General features: G+C 43.4%; 2 protein-coding genes across 2 annotated transcripts; both read right to left on the bottom strand.

Annotated features, from left to right (window-relative positions):
• Positions 1-10,548: 10,548 nt before the first annotated feature.
• LOC133741108 (monothiol glutaredoxin-S6-like) lies at positions 10,549-11,301 on the bottom strand. The gene has a single exon (XM_062169049.1). It carries the CDS (start codon positions 11,202-11,204, stop codon positions 10,881-10,883), a length of 324 nt encoding a protein of 107 aa, XP_062025033.1. The 5' UTR covers positions 11,205-11,301; the 3' UTR covers positions 10,549-10,880.
• Positions 11,302-12,453: 1,152 nt separating this feature from the next.
• Positions 12,454-12,900, bottom strand: LOC133735343 (monothiol glutaredoxin-S6-like). The gene has a single exon (XM_062162761.1). The coding sequence runs from the start codon at positions 12,836-12,838 to the stop codon at positions 12,521-12,523; it is 318 nt and encodes a 105-aa protein (XP_062018745.1). The 5' UTR covers positions 12,839-12,900; the 3' UTR covers positions 12,454-12,520.
• Positions 12,901-19,755: the final 6,855 nt, after the last annotated feature.

Raw genomic sequence — 19,755 nt, 5'->3', positions numbered from 1 at the left:
ACGCTCATGCTATCGCCAGCGGTAACAACTATCACCAACGGTGTGACCTACAGAAGCACAGCCAAGCAGGCTACCGCCTGAGCCCCGGCTCACCCCCAGATCACCGCTGACACGCCGCCAAGCACCGCGCCAAGATAGCATCAGAAGCTCCAGAAGCTGGGAACTGAAGCATATCAGTCCCACATCGAAAACAAGGAAGAGGTCAGCCTCTAAAAGGTTCACTCCTCTCTCCTCTCTCCTCATTAATTACGCATTTACTACTTACCTACTGTTATTCTGTCAACATAAATACATTGACTAACTTAGGCATCGGAGAAGAGAAGACTGCCCAACCACTGTAAGTGGCCTAATGGTTATTGCCTAGTTGGGTATGCTCCCCAACCTAGATTCGAACCCCGAAGCTGTCAAAGTGGTCAGACACTGTGCTGCAATGCACAGTTGGAGCATTTCACATGCGCCGAAGGAGTTTATCTTGGGCCTAGGAAGCCTTTGGGTTCCCATTGACAAAGTAAAAAAAAGAGAAGACTGCCCAGCGCGGTCTCCCTTTGACGCCCTTTGTATTTTACTTGACAAGTAGCGGAAGTATTGATTACATCACAAGTAGCGATCCGCCCATTGGACCAGCGTTAACCAAGGTTTAGTCACCGCTAAATCTTAGACATTAACATTGGCGCCGTCTGTGGGAATCCTTGAACAAAAGGTCATCCCACCACAACAATTACCATGACTAGCGATTGAGGGGAAATGCTGAAGAGTAGGCCGACCAATCCGCCAACCCCCATCCCACCAACCCAGCGATTAACGTTAACCCATCGGTTAATATTAACTGTGCACTATTCAACACGCCTGTCAACCCTAGCATGGAACCCCAGGTCACTCCCCAGGTCCCGCTGACCCAAATCGCAACGGAGGCTCAACCAGGCAGCAATCGCCCACCCGGCCAGGACCTCGCCGCTATGTATAAGCTGGCATTGGCAGACCTCCACAAGGTAAACAGAGAGCGCGAGTAGGAGCACAAAGAGAAGGCCGAGGCCCAAAAGCAAGTGGTCACTCTTATGTCAAAATTCGATGAACTGAAGAAGGCGTTAGAGGCAAACGCTAACCCAGCGCAGAGCGAGCAATCGTAGAGTACCAGACGTAGTCGACCCAATGCCGGCAGATTGGTACCCACACCAGTCATACAGATGCAGGTACCGTTGAACGCACCAGAACTATTGGGAATAGGCCCACCTCCTCTGCCCCGACTGATGTTGGAACAGGAAGCAGAGTCACAACCGCACACCAACCGCTCTGCAACTAGGGCTAGAACCGAAGGTAATCCACCTGCCCCCAGGCGGGAACTGGCACAGCAGAACCTCCAGGCGGCGCCCGCTGGTGACGTAACCGCCCTAGTCTTGGAAAGGATGCACCAGTTAGAGCAAAGGTTAATCCGGGCGAAGGCAGGCGCCCCAGCGCCAAATCCTAATCCACTCTTTGAGTCCCGGCCAGGACCGATCACCGCCAGGATCCTGCATGCCGTCCGGCCACCACACGCAAAAACACCAAAAATGCCACAATACAGCGGCATGACTGATCCCTTCGTCCATATGGACACCTTCAAGAAAGTCACTAACAACAAGGGATTTGATGACGCCACCCTCTGCCACTTGTTCAGCGAAACGTTGGATAGTGAGGCAATGAGTTGGTTCTTTGAGTGCCCGCCAGGGTCCATCGACTCATTCCACGCACTATCAAATGCTTTCCTTTCTCGGTTCATCCTGTTGGCCGCCGGACACCACAATACAAGTCAGCTGTTCAACGTCAAACAGGGTGCAGAGGAAACATTGAAGGCATTTGTCACCAGGTGGCTACCGGCGGCATCTCAGTGCCGAGATCTTGACAAAACAATGGCGCTGGCAGCCTTCAAGCAAGGACTCCTAAAGGGACCTTTCTCTATCATCTCAATTATAATCATCCAAATGCCGCATATGACCATATCATGAATGAAGCCGTCATCCATGCACAGGCAGAATTCATCACATATGGAGAAACACCACCATCACCGCCAACGCCGGCAAAGTCCACTCAGCCTTCCTCCAGCCATCAGGAGACCGCTAACAAAACCTCTGCTGCACCACCAACTGATAAGAAGAGAGAGTGGCAACAGGGCAACTACCTGAGTAAGCGGCAAAAAGGACCAACATTACAATAAGGGCAACCACTCATCCCAAAGAGACAATCGTAGCAAACAGACGGAGTCCTCCCAGCGGTACGCAGTGTTTACTGTCCTCACAGCCTCGTATGAAGAGATATACGACCAGTGCAAAGACTAGATCCCACCGCCACCCCTAGAAAGTACCCAAGGGTGGGAAAACTAAGAAACACTGGCAAGTGGTGTAAATACCATGAGGACAACGGTCACAACACCAACAACTGCAACGCTCTCAAAACGGCAGTTGAGACATTGTATCGTGACGGTAAATTGGAATAGTTCAAGGTACGTCAACTACCACTGGTGGTCGCCAACATCGAACCCATGCGTCGCATCAACACCATCGACGACAGTGCTCCGATCACCAACATGTCTCACAGGGCAAGAAAGCGCTATGCACGCGCCAACCACCCCAAAGAAATTTGCAACATCCGCTATGAGAGATCCGCTAAACTCCCAAAGTCTGGTTGGGAACCCATCACCTTCTCGGAGGAGGAGGAGTGCGGAGTGCATCTACCATACGACGATCCATTCTTGATCGACGCCATGCTCGATAAATGGTCTGTGGGAAGGGTCCTTGTGGACAGCGGATCCGCTGTCAATGTCATCTTCAATGGCTGCTACAATCAGCTCCAGCGGAATAGAAAATTACTCCAAGATCACGAGCCACTGCTCAGCTTCTCCGGTGACGTCACGCAACCACTCGGTTCTGACTACATGCGACTAGTTATCGGCGCTAGTCCATGCACAGCAGAGATACATACGGAGTTCATCATCGTCGACTGCTTCAGTTCATATAATGCCATCATCGGTCGACTGGCGCTCAACAAATTAAAATGCATCATAGCCGGATACATGCTCCTAATGAAGTTCCTTATACCCAATGGGACGGGCCGCGTGAAAGGAAGTCAACAACTGGCACGAGAGTGCTATTCAACAACTGTGGCCCGGTCGACGCGCCGCCATGAGATCCTAACGGTAGGAAATCATGCACCGTCGACAAATATTTTTGAAGATCATAGGGATGACGAGGACAAATATGTGAAAAAGGAGCCTGTCAACCCAGAAACATCCTTAAGGGTTATCGGCATCTCCGACGAGCACCCTGAGGGGAAGGTCTGCATAGGCGCTCAGCTAGCCCCAGAGATAGCAGCAGAACTCACTCAGTTTCTACGAGACAACGCCGCCGTTTTCGCATGGTCCTACGCTGATATGCCGAGCATCTCCCCTGAAATCAACACATAAGTTGAGCATTAAACCATCATTCTATCCGGTTAAGCAACGATGAAGGGCTTTTGATGAGGAGAGGTATCGTGCAATAGGAGAGGAGGTCGCCAAGCTCCAGAGCATTGGGTTCATCCGCCAGGTCAATTATCCTCAGTGGATTTCCAACCTGGTCATGGTTAAGAAACCTAGCGGAAAGTGGCGGATGTGTGTAGACTTCAAAGCTCTCAACAAGGCATGCCCCAAAGATAGCTTCCCGCTACCCCGCATCGATCAACTAGTGGACGCTACAGCGGGACATGAGTTGCTTAGCATGATGGACGCCTTCTCAGGATACAATCAAATCAAGATGCACTCTGGCGACCAAGAATACACCACCTTCACAACCGACAAGGGCCTATACTGTTACAATGTCATGCCTTTCGGTTTGAAGAATGCTGGGGCAACATACCAGCAGCTGATGAACGCCATGTTCGCGGAACACCTTGGCAAAATAATAGAGGTGTACGTTGATGACATGTTGGTCAAGAGCATCAAGGCCAGCGGCCACGTGCCGAACCTCCGCATCATATTCGCCATTCTCTTAGCCTATGGTATGCGCCTCAACCCCGAGAAATGCTTCTTCGGCGTCACCGCTAGCAAATTCTTGGGCTACATCGTCAGTGAGCGGGGCATAGAGGCTAACCCTGACAAGGTGCAAACTATCCTGAACATGAAGTCACCGGAGTGGAAGGTGCACGTCCAGAGCCTCTAAGGCAAACTAACCGCTCTCTCTCGATTCATCTCTAGACTCACCGACAGGTGTCTCCCATTCTTCAAAGTCATGAAGAAAACCCACAAGAAAGGAATTGACTGGACCCCAGATTGCGAGGCGGCATTCCAGAGCTTGAAAGAATACCTAGCAGCGGTCCCCCTTCTCTCCATTCCTGTGCAGGGGGTGATACTCTACATCTACTTGGTAGTATCCACATCCGCGGTAAGCTGCGTCATTGTTCGGCAGGAAGGACAGGACGAGCTCCCAGTGTTCTATGCCGGCAGAGGCATGAACAGAGCGGAAACAAGATATACCCCCCTGGAACAGCTCGCCCTTGCACTGATCGTCGCAGCTAGACGCCTCCGCCAGTACTTTCAAGCTCACACAATTCATGTCCTAACAAATCAACCGCTGAGGTAGGTAATGCAGAACCATGAACACTCCGGCCGCCTCATCAAGTGGGCCATCGAGCTCAGCTAGTTCGACATTGACGACAAGCCAAGAACAGCCATGAAAGGCCAAGCGGTGGCAGATTTCATCGCTGAGCTCACCGAGCGACAAGATGAACCCAACCCAAGGGCAGAAGAGGCCAACATAGAAATGGTAACCGCTGAGGAGCCAGCCCCCCAGCAACAATCAAACTAAAACCTACATGTGGACGGCTCCGCCTGCGCCAAGGCTTGTGGCGCCGGAGTCATTTTGACTGGACCAGGGGGACTAAACGTGGAATACGCGTTAAAGTTCAATTTCACTGCCTCCAACAACATGGCGGAGTATGAAGCGCTCATTGCAGGCTTACTCCTTGCCATCGACTCAGGGGCTGACAGCGTCAACATTTTCAGCGACTCCCAGCTAGTCGTTAACCAGGTCAACGACAGCTTCCAGGCCAAAGACCAGCAGTTAGCGGCGTACTTGGGGTACGTCAAGACGCTTCTAAAAAAATTCAAATTTCACACCATCACACAGATCCCCAGGGAAAAGAACGCCAAGGCTGATTCACTGGAAAGACTAGCAACCGCCCAACCTAACCAAAGTCTAGCAGACACAAGGGTGGAATGTCTTGACAAGCCAAGCATCACAAAAACCCTAGCGGAGATTTTCAACATTGAGGTCAATCTCAGCTGGATGGATGAAATCATCGAGTACAAGCGCAATGGAACACTGCCAACAGACAAGGTCGAGGCACGACAACTTAAGCGGAGGGCAACCCGCTATAACATCCAAAACGGCAAGCTCTACCGCCAAGGGTTCACTCACCCCAACCTCCGATGTCTGACCCCAGAGGAGGGAAAAGTCGTTCTTGCAATGATACACGCTGGAGAATGCGGTAATCACTCCGGCGCCAGATCTCTGACCAATCGAACAATGCGGGGCCTAGACTTGCTCGACAAATTCCCAACCGCCAAGGGTCAGTTTAAGTACATCATTGTCGCCATAGACTACAATAGCAAGTGGATCGAAGCAGAACCGCTGACAACAATAACTACCACCAATGTCACTCACTTCCTCTTGAAGAATATCTACTGCCGCTACGGCGTCCCGCATACCATCATCACAGACAATGGCACACAGTTTAACAACAAGGAACTCATATCTTTAATCGCTAACCTGGGCACCAAGATGAGTTTTGCATATGTCGCTCACCCCCAAACCAACGGCCAAGTCGAAGCAGCAAATAAGATAATCAAGAAACTGCTAAAAAATAAACTCGATGACGCCAAGGGTTTATGGGCGGAGAAACTCCCGGAAGTTCTGTGGGCCATCAGGACTACCCCAACTTCCGCCACTGGTGAAACACCATTCTGTATGATGTTCGGCACTGAGGCCGTCCTAGCCATTGAGGTCATCCAACCTACCGCTAGGGTTGAGGGCTACTGCTCCGAGACCAACGGCGAGGGCGTTAGCCCCGACAAAGACCTCCTCGAGGAGAAATGCCACAAGGACCATTTGCACAACTTGCAAAACAAGCAACGGGTATCGCGTTTCTACAACGCTAGAGTCAAAGCCCGGACCTTCCAACTGGGGGACTGGGTAATGAAGGAAGTTATTCCACCACCAACGGCACTCCGCCCAACTTGGGAAGGACCATACAAAATAGTGGAAGTCGCTAGCCCCGGAACCTTCTACTTAGTGGACAAGGATGGCGTCACAATGACCCACCCTTGGAATACCTAACACCTTCGGTACTATTACAAATGGTCATGTCGCTACCCAAGAGCATCTTGACTTAGCTAAATTTTTGTTCAGTATTTAGCTAAGGGAAGCTACCCAACGGGTACAACCTCGCTTTTTGTAAACGCTGATCTGTCATCTATCAATGAAACGAGGAATTATTCAAACCATTGTCACCAAGTCCAGCACATAAGTTAACTGGCAACGCCATTAACATTCGGCGGACCACGTCCGCTACATCGTGCACTTGGAAGTGAGATAGTTTCCGCTAAGCGCAACTCCGTTAGCGGAACTTCACCTTTTCATCTTGCAAGCGAGAGTCTCCGCTGAGCGCAACATCGCTAGCGGAACTTCTCCTTTTCACCTTGCAAGTGAGATAGTTTCCGCTAAGCGCAACTCCGCTAGCGAAACTTCTCCTTTTCATCTTGCAAGCGAGAGTCTCCGCTGAGCACAACACCGCTAGCAGAACTTCTCCTTTTTCACCTTGCAAGTGAGATAGTTTCCGCTAAGCGCAACTCCGCTAGTGGAACTTCTCATTTTCATCTTGCAAGCGAGAGTCTCCGCTGAGCGCAACATTGCTGGCAGAACTTCTCCATTTTCATCTTGCAAGCGAGAGTCTCCGCTAAGCGCAACACCGCTAACGGAACTTCTCCCTTTTCATCTTGCAAGCGAGAGTCTATGCTGAGCGCAACGCCGCTAGCGGAACTTATCCCTTTTCACCTTGCAAGTGAGATAGTCTCCGATACGCGCAACTCCGCTAGCAGAACGTACTTCTCCCTTTCATCTTGCAAGCGAGACAATCTCCGCTAAGAATAATGCCATTCGCGGCACTTTTCTATCTCAGAAGTTTCCCACGGTACTTATTACGAAATGTTATCAGCGGAAGAAACTCCGCCTGAGGCAATTCCCGAGGTAAAACGCCTCACTCTGGCAATGACCGCCACGTGGCGTTGCAGTCAAGATATGCTCTTCCGGGACAAGGGGACCCGTCAACAGTCTTCGACCGCCCTGATCAAGCACGTTGACCCCCGACACTCGGGTACCAAAGATTGGGCTCGCTACCCAACACCCCCTGCTTCGCGCAGCTCCCCTCTATAAACAATACACCTACCAAACGGAGGTCTATCTTAGCCGGGGAGTGGGGGACTCCCTGGGGGGCCTAGCAGGGGCCCACCCGAAAGGGTATAAAGCGTTTGCTCCGTAAGTTCATGGTTGACAACGCACTGACGCTAATTATGCTTTTGCAAGTCTAGCAGAAGTAACGCTTCAAACCGCTAGGCAACTCCCCAACCAAGATTGCCCTCCTTGACTGGGGACTTGGGGGACTTGTACTTACATGAGCATTTACCAAGCATAATTAGCTAGAATGAACCACGCTCATGCTACCGCCAACGGTACCAACTACCACCAACGGTGTGACCTACAGAAGCACAGCCAAGCAGGCTACCGCCTGAGCCCCGGCTCACCCCCAGATCACCGCTGACGCACCGCCACGCACCGCGCCAAGATAGCATCAGAAGCTCCAGAAGTTGGGAACTGAAGCATATCAGTCCCACATCAAAAACAAGGAAGAGGTCAGCCTCTTCCCCACCTATAAAAGGTTCACTCCTCTCTCCTCATTAATTACGCATTTACTACTTACCTATCGTTATTCTGTCAACATAAATACATTGACTAACTTAGGCATCGGAGAAGAGAAGACCGCCCAGCGCGGTCTCATTTTGATGCCCTTTGTATTTTACTTGACAGGTAGCGGAAGTATTGATTACACCACAAGTAGCGGTCCGCCCATCGAATCAGCATTAACCAAGATTTGGCCACCGCTAAATCTTAGACATTAACACTTGTGTTCATGTGATGACTAATAAGTCAAACAATGTAGGTTGTAAGCAAGAAAAATGAGGTCGAAGAAGATTCGGGTATAGATAAGTACCCTATGTGCTTAGTGCTTACATTTGTTTAACATACTATATGAGGGAGATCACATGGACTTAAAACATAATAAAGATCCCGTCCAACCTAGAGGGAATAACTTCACCTAGCTCGGCCTTTCTAAGTATAGTTCTAGTTCTAAAAAATAATTAGAAAAGTTATTTATAGCTCTAGATCGAGTACAAAATATTCACTCCCTTCATGATATATATATATAGAGAGAGAGGGCCCTTCCACCCCCATTTTATTGGTCATTTTACGAAATACCTTGTGAGACCCACTTTTCGATCGCAATTCTACATCTCGACCGTTCAATTTTTAGGTCCTAATATATAGATCACTTTTGCAAATTTTCAACCAAATTGATGATTGTTAAGGTATCGAACTAGATTAAATCAATGGACGAACCGAATCTGCCCAACCTCAACCGTTCATGTTTATAATTGTAAATCACAGTTATAAATGACTTAATAATTATCAATTTCGCTGAATATTTGCAGTGGTAATATACTCATATAGTCCTAAAAACCGAAAGGTTGAGATGTGGATATGTGATCGAAAAGTAGGTCATATACACAAAGCCCTTTTAGTGAGAGATTCTTTTTTTTTTTTTTTTTTTTTTTTTTTTTTTTAACCATTTTTAGGGATTGCTTATTAAACTCACTCTATCTTCATATAAATATATATATATGGAGGATCAAGAGAGGACCTCCTTAAATTTTAAAAGTGAGGATGTTAGAAAACCAAATAGATCTCTCGACTTTTCCCTCAGAAAACCCTAGGAGGCACATCTGGTCCTTCGTCAAAAGTATATGCCCGGTCCGACGGCACGCCCTCGTGGTGGCGTCGTCGGACGGGCCATAGTGGACCGTGTGTCCGGTAGTCGATGGTACTGGAGTGAACCTAGTCGGAGTGCAGGTTGCAGGGTGGAATCGCTATCCAACTCACAAGGAGATCTGGCTCGGGATGAGCAGCGTGGGTGCGGCGTTTGGCAGATGGGACTGGTGTCGTTCTCCCCAAGGCGGCAGGAGGTGGTGGCGAAGACGGGATCCGTTGGGCCCAGATCGGATTGTAGCGTTTCGATCGGGTTTGGTTTGGGTTTGGGATCTGATGGTCTTGGCGGCAATGTTTGTTGGCGTTTTGGGAAGGATGGGAGGATGGAGGAGCGGCCTATGCTTGCTTGGTGCGGCGGCTTTGTCACTGGTGGAGGGACGACGGGGGTATTGCTTGCGGGTCGGTGGCATGGTGCCTTCAGCAGACTCCATTCTCGACTTGTGCCTTGACTGGCCTAGCGAGGTGGCGAGCTATTTGCTTGATCATCAAATGGACGCAACCTCCTAGTGGCAGGATGAAATTGAGTGTCGCCGGATTTATTTCTGTGCGGCAACATAGTGGGAAAGCTGCGCTATTTGTAATGATGCTTCTTCATGATAGAGTTATCTTTTCGGTATGTCACCGCTATGTCAAAGCAAATGGAGTAGTCATTCGTGCACTCTTTGCTAATTGGTGCTTGTTAGAATACATAGATTTTGTGGAGAATCCTGATATTATTTCAGGAACTATTTATGCTTATTGTAATTTGGGGTTCAGGCTCTACGTCCCCCCCATGTATTCAGCAATTTCATTAATCAAGGCTTGAGGGCAGCTGCACCAGCCCCATGTCAAAAAAAAAAGTGAGGATGTTTTTATTTTTAGAATGTATTTTAACAATCACAACCACCCATTCTCTAGTTACCTACACACATATGAATCCTACAAAAAACTAGCCAAATCGGAAAAGGTTTAACCATTTGATTGACACAATGTTCGTTTTGATTTTATCTGATGGATTACATTTGTTTACACACTTCTGAATAACCAAATGATTATGGATTTGGTTGATTTTTTGTAAACATCATTCTTGCATATGAATCTAAAGGATCAATAGTTGAGATCATTGAATTAAGTGACTCATACTTGTGTAAAATAACAAAAATTCTCAAATTCTTAAAAGAAGGAGGTTCTCTCTCTATGTATATGACACACAGGGCATGGTTGTTGGGAGAATGTCAAGTATACATGATCAGGACATAGTTCCCAGAACAACAAAATTGATTTGTGGTATATTACCATGAGTTTTCAGTTATGAAGGTCTCTTGTTCTCCTATGTGTAAGGAGTAAATACGACTGATTAAAGTAATAGATTTACCCTTGTGTTTAGGTGATGATTAATGAGTCGAACCATTTAATTCGGAAGAAGAAGAAGAAGAAGAACAAATGAGAAGAATTGGGCAAACTAATCTGGTAGAGGATCAAGTACTCTACGTACTTTATTTAACGTAGTAATAACTGTAATATAGGGAGATTAATTACATGATGAACTTAAAAATTAAGCTCCCCACTCCAACCAAGTGGGAAAAACTTCACCCAGCTCTGTTCTTCTAAATAAAGAACTAGTAGTACAGGAACTAGTAGTACAAGATCATAAAAGTTTGCCAGCCATAGCTATATAGAGTACAACATATTCACTCGATGATAATAAACCCAAAGGATCGGGAGGGAGGGAACACGAAAACGTACTGTTATTTGGGGTCATGACTATAATATAGATATAACTAGAGTAGTATACTACTGTTGGTTCCAGACCCAAATGGCATTGGCCGCTAGGAGCCTAGGCGCAAGCTGGTTTCTGAGTTGGAGGGTCATGACCTGATTAGCTCCACCAACGAACTGTTGGCCTATGAAAACAGCTGGCACACTTGGTTCGCATTTCAGCTGCTCAACTAGTACTCTCTCTATTACTTGCCCATTTGGGATTTGATCAAGCTCATACACTGTTGGATTCGCTCCGTACCCTGCTATCAGTGACATGATGGAGTGGCTCATGCAACATGTGCTCTTGCTGAAGATCACCACTGGCTTTCCGGTCACCATGCTTGTTATCGTATCCATTGCAAAAGCTAAACTTTTTCAGTAGTTTGAACTTTGAAATGCGGGTGCTATATATGATGGAAGTGACTTTGTGGAGGTGACGAACTTTGAGCTCTCACTTAGGTCTATTTAAAGAGTGGTGATCATGGCAATATTGTTTCTCAACCAGATAGAATAATTACTGATTGGCCGTACCAAGGAATAACATGATAGATAACCAAAAGTCATTTGATTCTCATTTTATCCTTTTAGGATTTTTATGCATGATTAGTCGATAAGGACTCTTTAGCTCTTTGCATATCCATTCACTAGGTAACTCTGGGTTTAACACAGCTAGATCTATCCATCCATCTGCATAAATCTGGATTATGCAATTATTGAGAATATGCTTCTTAGTCTTGGTCTGCACCCATTTGAAGAAGAAAAATCAGTCACTGCTAATAACTTCCCAAAAACAGTGCTATTTATATTCGTATATTTTTTTCCTATCCTTTGAGTCCGAAATTATAGGGGTTAAAGCTTACACATGAAAACACTCGGATATAATAACACGTTTGCTTACAGAAGAGAAGAGAATAAATATAAATCAAATTCAAAATGTGACCGGAACACTCTTGACCTAGATAATCTAGTATATGTCCCTTGTTAATATACTTACATACGTACTTAACGCAATTAGAGTCTAACTATTAGACAGATCAATTTGTCATTAAGGGGAACAATTGCTAATTAAAATTTTAAAAAGCATTCATTGGCATATTTACAAGGGGGAGAAATAGTAGAAATGATGCCAGTCAATCTTTGACTATATGCAATTAAGCTAGCTAGGGTTCTATCAAATATTTAATTGGAGCATTTGTCATGGAATAATATGCTGATGTGGAGAAGGAAGATGGGTTTATCCAAAAAGGGAAAAGATTGTCTTCCAATTCGGTCGAAGCAAACCGATAGCGATAACCTAAATGCTTAGAAAAACAAGTAAAAGTGATTTTGAAGGATGCTTTGTCTATAAGTAAAGGCTAATCCTCATGCCCTCTCTAATGGAATCTCCGAAGAATTAATCTCGTCTAATTTTCTATTTAATTTATAAAAAAATAAAATAAAATAATTCCCTTACAGGATCTAAGATACCTAAAAGGACCTACCACCTTATTAATAACAATGGGGAAGAAATGCCACTAGCTAAAATATTCTCTGCCGTACTGTTATTTGGGGTCATGACTAGCTAAAATACTCCATAACAATAAACCCAATGGATCGGGAGGGAGGGAACACGAAAACGTACTGTTATTTGGGGTCATGACTATATATAATATAGATATAACTAGAGTAGTATACTAGTTCCAAACCCAAATGGCATTGGCCGCTAGGAGCCTGGGCGCAAGCTGGTTTCTGAGTTGGAGGGTCATGACCTGATTAGCTCCACCAACGAACTGTTGGCCTATGAAAACAACTGGCACACTTGGCTCGCATTTCAGCTGCTCAACTAGTACCCTCTCTATTACTTGCCCATTTGGGATTTGATCAAGCTCATACACTGTTGGATTCGCCCCGTACCCTGCTATCAGTGACCTGATGGAGTGGCTCATGCAACATGTGCTCCTGCTGAAGATCACCACTGGCTTTCCAGTCACCATGCTTGTTATCGTATCCATTACAAAAGCTAAACTTTTTCAGTAGTTTGAAACTTTGAAATGCGGGTGCTATATATGATGGAAGTGACTGTGTGGAGGTGATGAACTTTGAGCTGTCACTTAGGTCTATTTAAAGAGTGGTGATCATGGCAATATTGTTTCTCAACCAGATAGAATAATTACTGACTGGCCGTACCAAGGAATAACATGATAGATAACCAAAAGTCATTTGATTCTCATTTTATCCTTTTAGGATTTTTATGCTTGATTAGTCCTTACCGACTTCTTTAGCTCTTTGCATATCCATTCACTAGGTAACTCTGGGTTTAACACAGCTAGATCCATCCATCCATCTGCATAATTATGTATGCATTAGCTTGGAATAGACAAATGTCAACTCATTCCATGACATACGAGCAGATTTCAGAGGAAGGCAGATTTGAAGATCTTTCTAGCTAAAAAAGAAAGGTCATCACAAATGGATGCTGTCAACACGGAACCCCGTCGGAGTGTCTCATGTCTCATGTGTCATGAAATATGTGCGTAGGGAAGCCTGCTGCGATTATGCAATAATTGAGAAAATGCTTCGTAGTCTTGGTCTGCACTCTGCACTCATATGAAGAAGAAAAATCAGTCACTGCTAATAACTTCCCAAAACAGTGCTATTTATATTCGTGTACTTTTTTTCTATCCTTCGAGTCCGAAATTATAGGGGGTAAAACTTACACATGAAAATACTCGGATATAATAAAACGTTTGCATACAGAGAGAAGAGAATATAATATAAATCAAATTCAAAATGTGACCGGAACACTCTTGACCTAGATAATCTAGTATATGTCCCTTGTTAATATACTTACATACGTACGTAACGCAATTAGAGTCTAACTATTAGACGGATCAATTCGTCATTAAGGGGGACAATTGCTAATTAAAATTTTAAAAAGCATTCATTGGCATATTTACAAGGGGGAGAAATAGTAGAAATGATGCCAATCAATCTTTGACTATATGCAATTAAGCTAGCTAGGGTTCTATCAAATATTTAATTGGAGCATTTGACATAGAATAATATGCTGATGTGGAGAAGGAAGATGGGTTTATCCAAAAAGGGAAAAGATTCTCTTCCAATTCGGTCGAAGCAAACCGATAGCGATAACCTAACGCTTAGAAAAACAGGTAAAAGTGATTTTGAAGGATGCTTTGTCTATAAGTAAAGGCTAATCCTCATGCCCTCCCTAATGTAATTTTCTGTTAAGGAATTGCCGAAGGACTAATCTCGTCTAATTTTCTACTTAATTTATTAAAAAATAAAATAAAATAATTCCCGTACAGGAAAGGAAATCTAAGATACCCCAAAGGACCTACCACCTTATTAACAATGGGGAAGAAATGCCACTAGCTAAAATATTCTCTGCCGTATCTAAAACGTGATTTGCCATAATTCGTAACAACATCTTCATCAAAGCGCTAGGTAAGTAACCACCAGCCAATGAAGATGTCTACTTTGATATTAGTTCCTAATTAAGGTCCTTGGCTTGCCGATAACTTGGAGGGGTTTGAAAGTTGGTATTCTGTGGTGGTAACATGGTGATGGCGGTTGCTGTTGGTGTTTGTTCTCTAATTAACAAGGATCAAGAAGTATTCGAATGTAGAATTGATTTTGTTTGATTAGGATCGATTTCAAGAGCACAATGTGCTTACAGTATATGAAATCAGTTTTCTCAAAGTTGTGCAACTTCCACTTTGCTTTTGAAATTAGAAGCTCCGCGTGCAAGTCCTTTCGTTAATAAATGTTTCTAAAAAGTTTGATTTGTCTGCAGGGTACGATTAACCACATAATTATAATGATTGATTTCATGAACCTCATTTTTGATCGGGAAATTTTAAATACACACCCCAAACTACTTAATACATATCTATATTATTTTATATTTCAAATCAGATTTTATAGATAGATGAAATGACCAAAATAGACATCTATATATTAAAATAAAAATAAAAATAATCATATATTCCTTATATATTTTTTTTTTGAACGCGTGGGGTGTCAGTCCATTAATAGTAAAGTAGGAAACATTACAAATGACTCATCCGGACTCCGGGCAACGACAGAAGAGAGCCATGAATGAATAACCTAAAGCAAGCCCTAGACTACTCAAAACATAATGTAACCATAGGATTAAGCTCCAATGATTCAAGTAACCTTGACACTACTAGGGAGGATCCGAACGCAGCCAAGACCCTTCCCCAATATTATTCTTAAAGCAGAGGCTCAAAGAAAAAAGAAAAAATGCTAGCTTAAATCTAAAAAAACCTAGATTAAAAACCCTAAAGAAAAACAGAGCCCAACAAAGCAGACCCTGCCCTAGCCCAACAACAGAGACCCAAGATGAGGCCCAACACATCACCCGCAAACCATGAACCCGGCCAAACCCGCCTGGATGCCCGCCGGAGTACTCGCCGTCGACCACCAACGCCACCTGCATCCACCACGTCGATCCAGTCCAGAAAAGAAAGAAGAAGCCATCGTCCTTCAAGTTCCAGCCAAATCGGAAGGAGCAGCGACCTCACGACCAGGAGAAGACCACTGCGAAACCAGACGAGGCCGACCTCCACCTCCTCCATCGCTCGAACCCAGCGTGCATGACCTCACCCATCGTCTCACAAGCCGCTAGATGCTCCAGATCGGACCCGATCTAGGGCACTTATTTGCCCCCACTCTCACTACCCAACCCGAAGGGGGAGCAGAACAACAGAAGACCAAGGAGACCCGTCCGACGACGACATCAAGGCGACGCGCCGTCGGACGGAGAGAAGAAAAGAGAAGTGACGGCTGTTCTTCGGGAGAGACGAGAGAAACAACCCTTAACAAAATAGGTTTTTTTTTTAATATATATTCCTTATATGATTCTATAATTATAAACACAATAAATTTCTATACATGCATCCTCATTTAAAACAAGAATAAAGTTAGAAACCATCTAATTTAAATTTTTCTTAAATAAATTGTAATTAAATGGGGTGAGAAACCATATAATTTAGAATTTCAAAATCAATGGCATTAAATGTTTTTAAAACAAATCCTTTCAAAAAAAAAAAAGTTTTTAAAACAAATTGCTTTACTCCCACTTTTAGTTTATTTTTTTCTAAAAGTTATGATTAGTCAGTTTATTATCTAATATAAAACATCACAGGTATAAAACTTTGTAATTGTTAATTTGTTTGACCATCCAATGACAATTTCGTAGTTCCACCATTGTGGAGAAACTACTGATACAGTTTTGGTTGAATGTTTGACTCAAAATTTTATACTTGATCAATATGCTATTTGGTGGATGAGAACTCAAATTTTCTAAGCATCTATTTAAAGTGAACAATAATGAATCCTTATGGATTTCCCAATAACTAAGACAAGTAATTAATATGATCGGTTATACTAATCAAATTAAATAGTAGCCTTAATGTTGTTAATTAAATAATAGTGTATTTCATGGTTTGTTAGGTTAAGGAAATTTTAGGTAATTTGGGTTGTGTATTTAGTAAAATATTAGAATGAGAAATTAAATGGTAGGTGTATTGAGTGAGTGTGTATTAAGTAATTAGAGGTGTGTATTTAAAACTTCTCTGTACGAGCTAGCACACTGATAAAGTAATTTGGGGTTCACATCCAAAATCAATTGGTAATGGATGGAGTGACCCAAACCCTTATAAATCCATAGGCAATGTCTCATTTTTCCATGTGGGATATATATATTCTCAACATGCCCCGCACGTGTGACAAATATTCAAGTCATACACGTAGACAACTTTGGGTGACGTGGAGCCTGTGTGGCCAGTCACCGTGAGGCAAGCACACGTGACAAATATTCAAGCCATACACGTAGACAACTTTGGGTGACGTGGAGCCTGTGTGGCCAGTCACCGTGAGACAAGCACACGTGGGATAACCCACTCTGATACCATGATAAAATAATTTGGGGTTCACATCCAAAACCAATTGACAATGGATGGAGTGGCCCAAACCCTTATAAATCCATAGGCATGGTCCCATTTTTTCCATGTGGGATATATATATTCTTAACACACACATCATCTACCTAGCTTGATTATATATGTAAATCAATCCAAAGAGTATTCTTACGATTTTGAGAGAGAATACTGGGGGTGGAGGGATGTCAATTTGAAATTTACTTTAATTTTCTCGATAAGTGGGGATTGTTTAGTTTTGTAGACAACAATAATGTTTGTTTGTTTTGGCTTCTAGAACAAGAATATATACATAATAAACACATGAAATGCAAGAACGGTTCCTGGCATCACATACGTCCCTTAGATTCTTTGACGTACGTAGTTCCTGATTCAGTATTTTTATATTTACGGATAATCTATAGTAAATTAACTAATCTAGTTCTCCCGTCTTCGAAGTTCTAATAATCCAAAGTATTACAGAACTTTTATATTTTGTATATTGATTCATCAGATTGAAAATATAAAGTACAATACAGCAATCTATCTCAAAGTGAAGTTGAGCGAAAGAAAATGCCCTAACGTAAGTGGGGACTGTATAGTTTTGTGGACAACAATGTCTTTGTTTCTTTTGACCATGGTGGATAACACTTTCTGGAAGAAGACACATGCAATGCACGAACGGTTCCTGGCATAAAAATAAAAAAGTAAAAATAAAAAATAAAAAAACGAGCCTTATATTGTTTGACGTAGTAGTTCCTCATGAACAGTGTTCTAAAAATCGGCCGCCTTGGCGCTGGACGGCAGCTCTCCGCCTCGACTAATGCAAAATCGGAGCTTTTGGGCGGGCAAGGAATGGGCGGCCACCTAGACGGCCCAGGCGGGCGACTAGGCGCTTGGGCTAGGCGGGACTGTTGCTGGGTTTTGCTGGGCGTCGGCATCAGAATCTCTTCCTTCCAAATCAGATCTTGGGTCGAGACATCGTCGTTTCACAGCTTTGGATCACAAAACACATCGATGAATCCCTTTGAAACAATAGCAACAAGGTTGCTGACATAATTACAACACCACAACCACAATCAAAGACTTGAAATCCAAACCAAAAATTGAAAAATCACGAATGCCCAAAAGCAACAAGCATTACCAAAAGACAGTAACAAAAGAAAAATCATTGGTGAAGGCCATGACCGCGAGTGAAACGCCGGCGAAGACGATCTGGGAAAGATGCAGAGCGAGGCTGTCGGCGGTGCTGGGCATGCACTGAACGAATTGAAAAGGAGAGCAAATCTTAAACCCATAACATACTTCACCTTTTAATCTCAATGAGACTATTGGATTTGTCAGGATTTTGATTCTTGAACAAATTGAAAGGTAAAGCAGAGCTGTAGAGGTAAACAATGAAAGTCGGAAGTGAAAAGAAGAAATGAGAATGGGAGCTCGTCTCTGACATGAGCACATGGGCAATGAGAATTAAAAATACTTTTCATATAATATTCTTATTACTCTTATTTATAAATTATAATAAATCTTTAAATATTCATTTAAGTCTTTATATATATATATATATATATATATATATATATATATATATATATACATATATATTTGTATATGCATTAAAATTAAATTATAAATTAAAAAAATGAAAACCGCCTAGGCGCCTGGGTGCTAGTTTCTTGGCCACCGCCCAACTAGCGCCTAGCGATTTTTCGAACCTTGCTCATGAATATGTTTATACTTATAGATAAACTATAAAAAATTAATTTACTTAACAGTTCTCACGTCTCCAAAAATTTCTATCAATCCGAAGTTTTATAAAACTTTTTCTATACTTCCTGTATTTTGTTTCAATCAGATTGATAATTCATGTTAATCACAAAGTGGAGTAGAGCAAAAGAAAATTCCTTGATCGAGGCGTATATATCAAGTTCAAGCTTTAATAATCAAGATGTTGTGTTTGACTTTACCAAATAAGCACACCTCGATAGATCATTTTCACGTGGCTCCCTATCATATTTTGTTGTCGTTCCAAGTGATATTATATACCACAACATAGTTTAATTGGGACTTTGAAATGCATGCATGCAACACACGTGTTTACTCATATATGCCGTCACTGGTCGAATCAGCTTCACTCAAATTTCTACGACATTTACCTCATTTTCATGGGTTATATTTGTTCAGATTCTGTACAATTTAGACAAAGTTTTTTGTTATTTTTGTTTAGTTCAAATTGAAAATTAAGGCTATGGAGCTAATTGATTTTGAACTTTCTGATGGGGTTTAATTAGTTTATGCAAATCTCTGGGGGGTGATCTAGTAGAATAGTTTTGGATAAAGTTTCTTCTTTCTGTTGTATATTGGGTAGTTCTTGTAATCTGCAGTTACCTAATTCATTGCAGCTAAATTTCGCACAAAAGTTCACAGGGAACATTTTCATCTAATTGTAGATTTATCACATGTGCCGTGGTTTGAAAGAAGGTAAAATTTAGGGCTTGAGTTTATGAAGCTTATACCTTTGTGAGAAAAAAAAAAAAAAATAAAAAAAAAAAAAAATATATATATATATATATAGAGAGAGAGAGAGAGAGAGGAGATCAGAGGCGGACATCCGCACAGCCCTAAAAGTGCGGAAGTCGATGCTTCTGCTCCATTCAGGCGGCGACGGTGCTGCGGGACTTGCTGGACGAAGGCCAGGGGTCGATCTTGACTTTCTTCTTGCTGGTGGACTCGTCGGCTACTAGTTTGCAGTCCCTGCCAAAAATCTTGAAGTTTCAGGTGAGGTCGCTGCCCATAACCTTCGACCTCGATTGCTGCCCAGAACCGGTCTGGGATGCCTCTGGCCTCCATCCGGCAAGATTCGCGCCACCATCGGCGCCTGATTGCTACAGAAGCATCGACGTCCGCCCTAGAACAGGCCTATATATATATATATATATATATATATATATATATATATATATATATAT

The sequence above is a fragment of the Rosa rugosa genome, chromosome 3, assembly GCF_958449725.1.
Source record: "Rosa rugosa chromosome 3, drRosRugo1.1, whole genome shotgun sequence".
Taxonomy (NCBI): domain Eukaryota; kingdom Viridiplantae; phylum Streptophyta; class Magnoliopsida; order Rosales; family Rosaceae; genus Rosa; species Rosa rugosa.
The sequence above is the reverse complement of the archived record's forward strand: the minus strand, read 5'-3'. Positions and strand labels throughout refer to the sequence as shown.

Bases quoted from the DNA above. Each gene is read 5' to 3' on its own strand.
- LOC133741108 (XM_062169049.1), bottom strand. From the start codon at position 11,204: ATGGATACGATAACAAGCATGGTGACCGGAAAGCCAGTGGTGATCTTC.
- LOC133735343 (XM_062162761.1), bottom strand. From the start codon at position 12,838: ATGGATACGATAACAAGCATGGTGACTGGAAAGCCAGTGGTGATCTTC.